A 12,973-nucleotide genomic window follows, 5' to 3' on the forward strand; every position below is an offset into this window, starting at 1 on the left:
TTACCATTGAAACACCAGGCCACGATTTATCCACCCTGCCACAGAGAGCTTAAAACAAAATGCACCAAATATTATGTCTAATTCACCACATTCTTGGACTTCTGTTGTTTTGCTGTTTTTGATTAAGCTGGCGTTATGCCAGCACAGGCTCTTGCTCATAGAACAGCCCGTAACCGGACTTCTTTGATTGTATGGTTATCGCGTTAACCAGGTATATCACTGGCCAGTGGTTCAGGTCCCCAAGGAGAGTGCTTGTCGTCTTAGTTTTCTGTAAAAGAAAACTATTGTGCCGGCTTTGTCTGTCCGTCAGCACTTTATTCTGTCCGGACTTTTTTCTGTCCGCCCTCAGGTCTTAAAAACTACTGAGGTTAAAGGGCTGCAAATTGGTATGTTGATCATCCAACCTCCAATCATCAGACATGCTAAATTACAGCCCTCTAGCCTCAGTATTCTTTTATTTTATTTTATTTAAGGTTAAAGTCAGTCATAATCGTGCTTCTGGCAACGATATAGAATAAGCCACCACCGGGCCGTGGTTGAAATTTCATGGGTCGCGGCTCATACCGCATTATGCCGTGACTACCGAAAGATATATCTATTTTCGGTGACCTTGATTATAAGCTGTAGCGACTGTACAGAATACTCGATTGCATCTGCATTTTCAGCATTGTTACTTTTGATGTACGATGAAATCCTATGTCAATCCTTAGTAAACTTTTCTTACCCTTCAAATGAATCTTAGCACGAAGATTCTCCATTACAACCACAGCATATCGACACAAATCAGATCAGTGAGAAGGAGGAGAGAGGAAAGAATCCTGCTCCAGAATGAAAGAGAGAAATAATGATTGCTTTTCCTCAGAGGGAGAGAAGGAGACGGTAGGCTCTTTATTCTCTTTCATGAGAAGTGGTCACGGTCGGTATATTGTCCATCAACGTTGCGGCAAGAACCAATACTTATTTTCTTAATGGTAATGTTGTTATTATTATTATTATTATTATTATTATTATTATTATTATTATTATTATTATTATTATTATTATTATTATCTATCAAACTATAGTGCAAAAACACTCCGCTGAAACCTCGAATTATCGCTTCTTTGAGTTTTTCTCCTTTCATTTACACATTCTCTTCAGATGTGAAAGGTACCATTGATATGGGCGTGGAGTTTCTGAATTACTTTAATAAACTTGTAAAGTTTCATTTTAATATAACTGAAATAAAACACCAACTCTCAATAGAAGGTACATAAAAAATCAAAAGTTCAACGTATATTAACAACAAAAAGAAACTGTCGTCTTGCTGAAAGTTCTACAATTCTTCCAATATTGATTGCGATAAAAAGTTTGAATAAAAAGCCACAATAATGTAAATGAGAGACTGTATTTTTCCAAAATGCAAAAAGGATAAAGCAGGAGAGCTTTCGGCCGTTTGCACAACGTCCTCTTCAACCAACTGAAGAGGACCGTTGTGCAAACGAAAGCTCCCCTGTTTTATCCTTTTTTGTATTTTGGAAAAATAGCCTCTCATTTACATTATTGTGTCTTTTTACTCATTATTTCCGATCACAATATAGTGATGCACCACACATAAAAGTTTATTCGATATAAGTTCATTCGATAAATAGTTCATTCGAGAAATAGTTTATTTGATAGTAGTTTATATATTCGATGGTCTTGTGTTAGCTGGAACGAAACTGCCTAAAATGTGACAAGCGGAAATATGAAAGGCTTGGTTATTCATCAATTATCTATCCTTAAAACTATAATTACGGTGAAGAGCCGTGCCTCTTTCTAAAATCATAGTAGCTTTGTGTTTCAGCTTTTCTTAAAATTCCTAAATTGTTTTCATAAATGGCCTTCAGTGATCCCCTCTTGAATGTACTAAGATAATTTAAAACACTGGTTGATCTTATTCCCGGTAAGGTTGTGTGTGCTTAACCAATAGTAGCTGAGGACCTATTCTTGGACCTGCAGCCTTTGGAAAAGCTTCATAAAACTACTTTCTTTCTTTTCTGTCCTTTCTTCAAATCTTCAGCTGAAAGCCCTTATGGACAGAGTCAACAGACTATAAACCCAAGGGAGGGGATCCAAAGGGAAATCAGCCTGCAAAGAGAGACAAGTTATAGGAAAAGGTTATTTATGTATTCCCTGTTCCTTCAACTTGACTCTCTCTCTCTCTCTCTCTCTCTCTCTCTCTCTCTCTCTCTCTCTCTCTCTCTCTCTCTCTGCAGGCTGATTTCCCTTTAGAGCCCTCTTGAGTTTATGGGTTTATGTCACAACATCACCTGGCTTTTAATTACTCCCCAGTTATCCACGTAAGTGAAAAATCAAAGCTCTACGTATATCAACCATGCTCAAAATTCTGCAGTTCTTCCATCGTCGATTGCGGGAATAGGTTATTCGGTGATCGTGTGTTAGCCCGAATGAAATGACTTTAAATGTGGCAAGCGAAAATATGAAACACTTGTTTATTCGTCTTATATCTATACCTGAAAACCTGACAACATAAGAGCCATACCTCTTACTATAATTGTATTAGCTTTGTGCTTCAACTTTTTTTTCTTTTTTTGGATATTCCTAAGTTGTTTTCATAACTAGTCCTCGCTAATTTCCTCTCGAGTGTGCTAAGAAAATTTAAGATACTGGTTGATCTTATTCCTGGTAAGGTTTTGTTTACTTAACCAATAGTAGCTGAGGCTCGAATCTGGATCCTGCAGACACTGGAAAGCTTCATAAAATCACTTCCACTGTTTAAATACTTCAAAATTATCCATATAAATTCGATGGAATTGCTGAGAGAAATACATACGTACAACACCAAAAGCAAACCCACCTTCGTTGATGGTGATTGAGCCAAGTATATGAAATGATCATTGCAAGATATGCTAATTATCTCTTTTTTTAATTTAAGATTCAGCCTGACCTGGAGGATGTTTACAAACTCCAAAATGCTATTGGAAAAGTGCAAAGCATTAGAAAAACGCACAAAGAGACATTATTCTTTGAGCACGGAAACAATGGACTTTGTTTGCCCATTTCAAAGATATTATTCAGGTCGAGCTAATGGTACCACTCAAGATTAAGACAGACTTAACGTAAGTTACTGAAGACCCGGAAAGGAAGAGGTTATTTCTCCTGTCAGTTAATATCAAAATATATTTTAGAACCACTCTGCGGGAAACGTACAACTCAACCAGACTTCAAGAGCCTTTTGCCATGAAAGATTTACCGTTTATATACCGCTTACTTTTCTGCTCTAAAAAAAATTTATATTCAACGACTCTCGGTAGGCTATACTTTATGCAGTCACTCTTCGTAACCTTTAATTTTTCTTTATAATTATTTTAAAGTAGGAAAAACTTTTAAGAAAGCCACTGAACCGTTAAATTTTTCTTTAGAACTCGAAAATTATTCAAAAGCAAACATCTCACCTCTACGAAACTGTTGTGACAAAAGGAAGGAAAAAGGACAACTTAAAATTAATACCACTGCTCTAGTATGGCAACTATTTTTAATTTACCAAGGAATAGTTTTAGTTTAATGCGTGGCATAGTGATTAACGACGTCCTGCTAACTTTTGGTCGGAAAACTAATGTTTAACAGAAGAGAAAAAAAGTCTTTTGAAGATGAGAAGTTTTGCAGATAATCCACAAAAGAAGAACATTTTCGCTTTAGTGGATAAGCTTCTTCAACTTGCAGCCCCTTCTCTCTCTCTCTCTCTCTCTCTCTCTCTCTCTCTCTCTCTCTCTCTCTCTCTCTCTCTCTCTCTCTCTCTCCATTGCTTTTAATAGTTTAGTGATGTTAGCAACATATTTATTGAAAGTTTTTTTATTTTCATAAGTCAAATTATTAAAACTATATTTTCGTCTTTCAGTAGCCTATACTGAAACATTTTTCTCTGTGGCGTCAATTTGTACCGATTGCTAATTTCTACCTTCATATATTATCCGATATGGGTCAAAGGTCAGTGTAAGGTTATGAACACGAGTCGTGGCGAAATGTTCAAATACCCTACAAGTTTGTCAGAGAGATCCAATCCTATCCCTTGCAGCTGTCAAGATACTGGATTCTAATGTGCTGATGTTAAGAAGACGGGAACATTTACATAACGACTACGTTTTCTCATAGCAGGTAAGAAGATACTTATACTACTACGATATACAACACTAATGATGAAGGATACGAACTCGTATATAAGGAAGCACCCTAAGCATTATTAAGAGACAAACTGGAAGCTGGCATCCAGAACATTCACCTCAAGCACGTGAACAAACACGGAGAAGCACTTACATGCAGCATCACAAGATAGCAACCAACAAAAAAGACGTCATACGTACATATTGTTCTACAACTTGACTCTTTTTCCATCACAAAGGATGAGACCCTCACCTGACACCAGATGAAAAGGGCGGTATAAAGTTTTAGATTTATGTGGCAGAAAAAAGGACGTGGAAAGATGTAGAATTTGTTGTTGTAATACACGCGTAGGGAAGTGTAACAAGTTCGTAGGTTAAAATTGTGGTATACATTCACGTTGTTATAAGGTGTGGATAAAATAAGACCTCTTTCTTGTGTGTAATCTAGATAAAGTGTTAAAAATACACTTAAAATTCTCAAAACTCGTGGTCAGTGGTCCTCGTAAGGCTTAAGGATTTTAAATTTATTTTTTATTTGATTTTATTTATGAAAATTTGGCTATACAGCCAAACTCTGGGACATTTTCAGCCATTCATTGCTTCATTAGGCGCAGTCTAAGTATATAGCCAATAGCATGGAGTGGTGATTTCCCTACTGAGCGCATGATCTCTGGCGGCCATATTGAAACTCCTAGTCCAACACACATTAGCGTAGAGGCGAAACGCAAGGGCAACACATTGCCTTTTTCCCCTCTCGTTTAAATATTGTAAGAATACGTCAACTCTATTACAGGTAAATTAATCATTACTATACACCATATTTCGAGGAATTATTGTTCTGGGGTCTATTGTAGTTGACGTAAAGAATTTTTCATTCTAATCTGTTTAAGCGGGAGAAACCCGCCCTTACGTGGAGCGACCTGTCCATCAACGAAGGAGAGACGACCATCTCCTGCGAGATGAGTACCGGACGCCCTCGCCCATACTTGCCGTTAAGGGTTGAGAAAGAAAGCCTTCAACTTTGCTCACAAGTCACAACCTGTACCACCCGTGGTCCACCCATCAGGCAGATCCACCGCCCGAACCTTGTCGGAGCGGTGAAGAATGAAAGCGGACATCAAAAAGTGGGCAAGAGAATGGCTCCCGCGCCAAACATAAAAAATAATGAGGTACGCAGAGACGGGGATAGGAGAATTCCAGACAACACAGCGACGACTGGCCACATCCATGTCGACATCGTGGGACCCCTGCCCCCCTCCGAGGGGTACAGATATCTCTTCACAATCATCGACAGGAACACCAGATGGCCAGAAGCAATACCAGTAAGACAGCAGACAGCTGAAAGTTGTGCGAAAGCACTAATAGACTGGGTCAGCAGGAAATCTCAAATATTTTAAAACATTTGGTAAATAAATCCCAGACAAAATAGGCTAGCAAAGTAATTTCCTTCTTTTTTTTTAGAATTTTTTCGAACGATACTTGAGAGGATTTTTAAATAAGAACTACCATAAGAAAGCAGTTTTGACTTATTTGGAATAAAATTGATGTTAAAAGAAGGACAAGCCAATAAAAATACCTGCTGAATCAAGAGGCATAAGCCTGGCGCTTGGACAAGCTTCTTTTCATTGCTGTTACTATTCTTCTTGGCTATTTCTTCCATGGCATAATGATTCGATAACTTTTGCCACAGATTAATTATTTTCTGTATATTCGAATAAGTTGTACTTAGAAAAAGGTTTAAATGTTACAGTATCTTACCAAATGGGCAGTTTGAGGGCATACGTTTTGCCTAGGCCACCAAGCTTCATTTTCTTGCTGTCGCCAATCTAAGAGATATATCGTTTGATGCAAACATAAATTAAATCAGGATTTGTTAAGCATAAAATTTTTTTTTTCACTCTGAATTGAACAGTGGAAGTTTTTTCTGCGGTTTGCGTACGTCGTCCCGAAATGCTCCCACAATGTCATGTTTAAAAGACGAGACTACTAGTAGCTGACACAACCAAAAACCTATAGGCCTATTTGCTACTGAGCAGTGTCGCTTTTACTGTAAATTATGCGGCATATATAAGATTAGCTGAAATTGCCACTGCACTTATGTGTCACAATAATATGCTGAAAATGTAAGACATGTTCACAAAAAACTTATCTATTGCTGGCAAGACATTTGTCTGACTGGCACAAAGTTATGAGTAAATGAATTTCATTTTGCTTTGTTTACCTGTGCAATGTTATTCAACTGTTCTCAAAGAATTCATGCGCCCATTCTTGCAATTATAAGCTGCACAACGTACTGTTATATAGACAAACGAAAAAAAATCGCAGGGAATTATAGGTGTCTATTTCATCTTCCGGGTTTTTCAAAATGGTTCTGCAGCGCCGCCCTGGTGTCAGTTCTATTTATATATATATATATATATATATATATATATATATATATATATATATATATATATATATATATATATATATATATATATATATAATTTGCACACACATATATATAAGATTATAACAAAACTTCTATGTAGAATGTACTCTAATTTATTTTGTGGCGGACTCTACAAAATAATGATAATTAAACAAGCATCATATGAATAAAACAAAATGCAACTGAACATGACGACGTAAAAAAAAATGTTGAACGTCATCCTCATCTCTCTCTCTCTCTCGCTCTCAAAAAAAAAAAATGTCCTGTGAGAAATGTTTTTTGTCCATCTCATATGTCTTCCAGGAAATCTATGTTATCGACAGCAAAGAATATCAACTTGTTTTTCTTAATTAACTCTGGTAAGCTGTATCCTGTTGATCTCATCAAGTGACGGATGGAAAAAGCTGGCTGGTCGCGGGGGGGAGGGGGCGATGGGGGCGGGAGGGATGTGTGTGTGTGTGTAAAGGAATGCTACGTTTATTATCTCCTCGGTTCCAGGTTTTTAAGTAAGTTCAGTTTGTGGAGTTTCTGTTGATACAAATTTAATTTGCTTATTATCACTGTGTACATATTTTATTCCTTAATCATAATGAAAAATAAAATAAACCCACTGATAACATACCATACAAGGAGAGTGTTTCAGTACCCTGGTTTGACCGATGAAAGTTGGAATTACCGAAGGGCAGCTTTAGGAGCAAGGACCCGTACTGGCATAACGACGGCTCTTTCAGCAACAAAAACAACAACATTGGGGAGTATCGGCGTTTGTATGGACTAAGGGAATACTATGGGAAAAATTACATTTAGCAGAAAAATTAAAGCGCCCTTTGGCAAAGGAATGCAGTGTAATGCCGTATAAAACGTGGTGTTGGCTAAAACAACAATTTTTAGCTCTGGAGTTCTTGTTTTTGCCATTAGATAAAGTTGTCCCCCGTTGCCATAAGTCATCCAAAATTGGAGATTCCTTTGTGTTAATTAATCATAATAACTAGCTGTGTCCTTCCATGTCGTATGTTTGTGTGTGTGTGTGTGTGTGTGTGAGAGAGAGAGAGAGAGAGAGAGAGAGAGAGAGAGAGAGAGAGAGAGAGAGAGAACCGTATAAATAAAACTCGGGCCAGTAAGAGCTTTTACGGGCTGTCCTGGGAGAAAGAGCCAATTCTAGCAAATATATAGTTTAATCTACAACAACAACATAAACTAAGAGCTTGCTTGGGATAGGAAGAGTTCCATCTACACTACCGCACTAAAGCATATTCAACTTTTTTTTTCGGTTGGTGATATCATCGTAGCATAGCCCAAGAGGACTTTGCTCCGTATCTTGCTAAGGACCAACAAAGCTAAAGCCACTAAGAGCGAAGTTTGAATTAGCGTTCTAAAACGAGTGTATGTCCATTTTGGATTATATTCGACCTGTTTATCAGTCTGAACATTTTGCTTGAGTACTGTATTCGGGGAACAGTGCACGCAGTTTTGTTGATATCGTCATCAAGTTTGTTACCATCCATTAACGTCTTGGCTCCAAACCACTGTTGATGAATGGTGAATACTATCAAATGAGATTAATGCATTCCATGATACCGGTTATTTAGTGAATTACGAGGTGCCATGTGGGTTGTTAGAAGATTAAATACATCTCTTTTCTACCTACAGCAGCATTTTCTATGAACGATATCCTTGTATCAGCTCCGATGGTGTGGTAATTATTTCAGCTCAGTCTAAAAACTGCTGAATATTCCATAATGACACATTTCCCCTCTTCCATCACTATTACTGTTTCAGGTCTACAAAATTCACACCAACTTGCCAATGAAGATTTAAACATCCGGCTGGCTGAATCAGTTGCACATCTAAACGAAAATGAAAACACTGAGATGAGACCTGCGAGTTAAAAACTACAGCATTTATATAACATTAATTTAATAGTTTTTCAGTGTTGTCGCAACACAGACACGCACTATGACGGTAATTTATCAAACTCAGAATAACATCAGCGTTAGTCAAAGGGCTGATCATGTCTCTACACATTTTGACAATCGTATGAATTTCAATCGCCATGTTCACATTCCAAGTGCATCTTAAAACGCTTATTTTTTTCTGATCCTCTCTTGGCGTTTGAAGTATTCAAACTAGTTATTATTTGCATTTGCTTTAATATCATATATAAATTTGTAGTTTCATGAGCATATTTGTCAATTTGGAGCTGTAATCTAAATGCTGAATTTTCAGTGTTCATTTTGGATTCTTGCGAGCTCATAGAGACGTCAAAGTGAAAGTGTGAATTTGTCACAGTGGCTGTTTAGACTATAAGGATGCCGTTTATGCCTAAAAATCACATTTGGCACCTGACACACACTTCACTGGAGCCATTTACGGGACATAATTTACGAAAGAATGGAAGGCCTCTAGTATTTCATAATTAGATATTTATACCACGCGATTCGAAATTTGAACATGGGGTCATCATGGTAACAGGAGTAGTAGAAATTAACATATCTAGTTTATATCACATATTGACGCTTCTCCTAGAGGCGCGAACCAACATTCGTGACGTCATAGATTGTTTGTATTGACTTGGATGTTGTGTCCGTATCATAATAGGTCTGCGCACGGGAATTTCTTTCAAATTGACGGATTGCGGCCATTAATAGGTGAGCACCTTTATTCTAGAGATGCTGTAATAACCTTGGATTTTGTATGAAAGGCATTGCATTGATATAACTCAAAATATGTCATATAACTTACATGTAAAGTGTGGCGTTGACGGCTGTGCCGCTTGCAACTTGGGTCGCGGGATGAAAGGGTATTGATTTTCCCATGGCAACTTCTTCCTCTGCCATTTTATTACTTTTTTCTTTGCTGAAGTAAAGTTAGGATTATCGGTAACACTAAAGAATACTAGGCTAGTGCGCAACATTTTTTATGTAACTACCGGTTTACATGCAAAATGGACGTCTTGCGTAGGTAGCCTGGTACCAGCACCGAGGTGATGAACGTAGGCAAACAACGTAGCCTAGGCTAAACAAAAGACGGTAGGCCTAAATACCATAAACATGAACAAAAGACATAAGCATAAAAAAAATTAACGAAATGTGGTAAATATGACGGTCGGCGACAGACGGGGGTAGATATAAGTAATAGATATACGGCGGGTATTTAGCGAGAAATGGCAGTTTCTTTTAGTAATTTGGTTGTTTGTTTACAGTTTAACGTTATTTTTGGGGTCGGCTGTAATTAACTCCTGAAGTCCATCCAACAAGGGGTTTCCATACGCGATCTTCACAAGACAGAGCACGGCTACGTCTGTTTCGAACGGTCCATATCCCGTCCAGCAAGTGCAATAACTTGTTAATGTATGGGTACCACCCCTCCGAGGCCAGTACTAAACACGGCGAAGGGACATTCCATTTAGCTGACAACAAACAAATGCACCGCCAGTGTCAGTAGCCCTAAAAGTGTAGAAAAAACCAGTTTCCAAGGTATTGCACATACCGAACGGGATATGAACCATTCGAAACAGATGTAGTCGTGCTCTGTCTTGTGAAGATCGCGTTTGGAAACCCCTTGTTGGATGGACTAAAGGGTTTAATTACAGCCGACCCCCAAAAAATAAATTAAATTGTAAATAAGCAACCAAAATTCTATAAGAAACTGCCATTTCTCGCTAAATACCTGCCGTGTATCTGTTACTTAGAAATACCATGAGGGCTCAGGGCGGTAAGTGTAAAGGAGGCGCCTGCATGAATAGCCTATGTCATTTATGAATTTGCCTAACATATTTTTTTTTTTTTACTAAACAATATAGAAAAATTTTTATGCAGTACTGGTGAGGTAATTGAGTGGAAGTGCTGAATGACCTCAAGGCCCCAGTGTTGGCCTTTGGTCTAAACTCTATAGTCCATTCCATTCCATAATGGAGTGGATGCAGAGTAGGGAGATGGGTGGGTGTGAGAATTTGATTGTGAAAACAGGCCAAATCTAACCTTTCCTAGAATGCCATGCCCTGACTTTACCAGATTTTACCTTCCTAACCTGACTCAGGGCGCCATCCCCATTCCCGGCTGGGGCGAGGGGTGGGGTTCTGCCAACTCGTCCCATAAGTAACACTGAATATCAATACTACCCCTGTCTCTCTACTCTGCATACTGCCTGAGATAATTTGAGGAATTTACCAGTTGGTGGAAAATTTGCTGTTTATTACCAACCTCACAGGGATGAACATGATTACATAAATAAAAGATGGTAAATTTTGCGTTAGGTAGGTAAATTTTTTAATTGATCTTACCTGTACTGCATTATGTACATTCTTTTATATATTGTTGGGTAAAAAAAAATTATATTAATGAATGATATTTTCATGTGGCCTTCTCAATTAAATTTACTATCAGGGCTACTGTAATAGACATTCCAAAGGGAATATGAGCTAACCAGAATTATTTTTACCTAACTTAACCTTGGATACTATGACCCAGGTTAATCCTGGCTGGGGAAGGGGTCCCTCCAAATAAGTCTTGACCCTAACTCTGTATTCAAACTAATATTTACAATAACAGTAAAAACTTCTGATACGTGTGGGGACCGATGGACAAGTATAAGTTGAGGAAGAAAACAGAACAAAAACTACAGCAATTCTTAGGAAGAGCTCTGCATAAAGATATTGTTTATTAATGAAATTTCATGACTGAACAAATAAAAGGGTGTATATGATGCATTACATGTGAGATAACTTAAGAAATGTACCATCTTTTGTATGTGGTTTTATGGTAATTCTTGAGGGGCTGGTATTAAACATGTCATCCTGTGGAGCTTAATTATGTAAAAACATAGATAAAAGTCAGTAAATTTTGCGTCTTATTTTGATAAATTTTTTATCTCACCTGAATTGCATCATATACATCCTTTTCTGTATTGTTTAGTCAAAAATTGTTATTATTAAACAATATCTGTATGGCACTCTTTCTTACAATTACCAAAGTTGCTAATACCATTGCTTTTAAAACTTTATGCTATTCCAGAAATTGAAATGTAGTGAAAAATGGTAGTTTTAGTGGTGTTATTTTACTTGAAACTGTTATTGCATTTTGGACTCGAAAATATAATTTGTCAATGTTTTATTTCATGCTTTGAACATTCTTACATTTATTTTGTCAGCAAATGAGTATTTCTTGGGATATAGGACCCCACCCATATATCCTACAGTTCTGGAAACCACAGTGAGAAAGTGGGATTTTTGGTTGGGGGAACACAAAACAAGCAAAATACAATGACTGTAATCCCATTGATAGTTCCCATATAGATAATGTATTTAAATTAATATTATGACTAGGGTAAGGACCTCTTACCATAGGTTAGGTTAGGTTAGGTTAGGGTTAGGTTAGTTGTGGTTGGTTAGATTGTGTGCCAACAAATGAACATCAGAAGTGTTTAAAGCATATACTAAAACATAGGAAAATGGTATTTTCAAGTCCAAAATGCAATAATTGTTGAAAAAGTAAAATTCTTCTGTTTTAGCAGGATGATGCACAGTAAGCAAGCTTTGTTTCCTGAGAAATAGGCTACGTACTTGCCATAACCTTATCATTTCTGAATAGACTAAGTGTTAGGAATGAACTCCTTCAATTTATGCCTATAATGATGTACAGCCTGTTCCATCTGAAAATAAACACTTGCATCACTGATCTACAAGCAAGAACACACTGACCCGTCGTTCTGTGGTAGCTTACTCAAAATGGTTCAAACACTTGCCTTGGCTTCCTTCTCAGTCAACATAAAATCACCCTCAAAGGCATTTCAGATTGGATACATGTTGACCTAACCTTAACCTTGAGTTCTGGCTTGGAAAGGGGCGGGTCTCTACCTCCTGGACCTCCAGACGTGACAGCTTGCATAAAAAATATAAAATACAGTATTAGTCTTTGTATATGAAGTCTATCATCAAAGTTTTTTGGTTTTACAGATAATGTGTTAATCTCCTCCAATTTGTTTCAGGTGGTGACAATGTTGCGTCGAGGGGGGAAACGCATCCGTATGGATGAGCCCCCTCCTGAATATGATGCCCCACCTATGACTCCTATGACCCCAGCCTCAGAGCTTCAAGAACCTTATACACCTTATACCCCTTACACACCCACTGGAGAGACGCCTCTGCATCAGTAAGTACAATAGATAAGCTGAGTGTTTATACTGACTGTATATGAGACAAACAATATACACTTTGGCTTTACATTTAAGGTAATTTTAGGTAAATATGATTTTGGTTATATTAGATATCTTAAAAGAGTGATGTTTTGTAAAAGTGTTAATTTCTCATTTTAAAGGGCTGCAGTCTTTGTTAATTGTACATAAAAAGTGCACTTAACCAAAGTATATCTTTGGTGTCAGGCCGTTTAATTCTTTAAATAGA

General features: G+C 37.5%; 1 protein-coding gene across 3 annotated transcripts in view; it reads left to right on the forward strand.

Moving 5' to 3' along the window:
• Positions 1–9,078: 9,078 nt before the first annotated feature.
• The window catches only part of SA (stromal antigen), a 93,333-nt gene continuing 89,438 nt past the window's right edge, over positions 9,079–12,973 (forward strand). For all 3 annotated transcript variants that reach the window (XM_067087889.1, XM_067087891.1, XM_067087890.1), the window contains exons 1-2: positions 9,079–9,221; positions 12,559–12,722. In XM_067087889.1, coding sequence (XP_066943990.1) covers positions 12,568–12,722 — 155 coding nt within the window. In that variant the 5' untranslated portion in view covers positions 9,079–9,221; positions 12,559–12,567. The remainder of the gene's footprint in view (positions 9,222–12,558; positions 12,723–12,973) is intronic.

This window comes from Macrobrachium rosenbergii, chromosome 44 (genome assembly GCF_040412425.1).
Source record: "Macrobrachium rosenbergii isolate ZJJX-2024 chromosome 44, ASM4041242v1, whole genome shotgun sequence".
Classification (NCBI taxonomy): Eukaryota; Metazoa; Arthropoda; class Malacostraca; order Decapoda; family Palaemonidae; genus Macrobrachium; species Macrobrachium rosenbergii.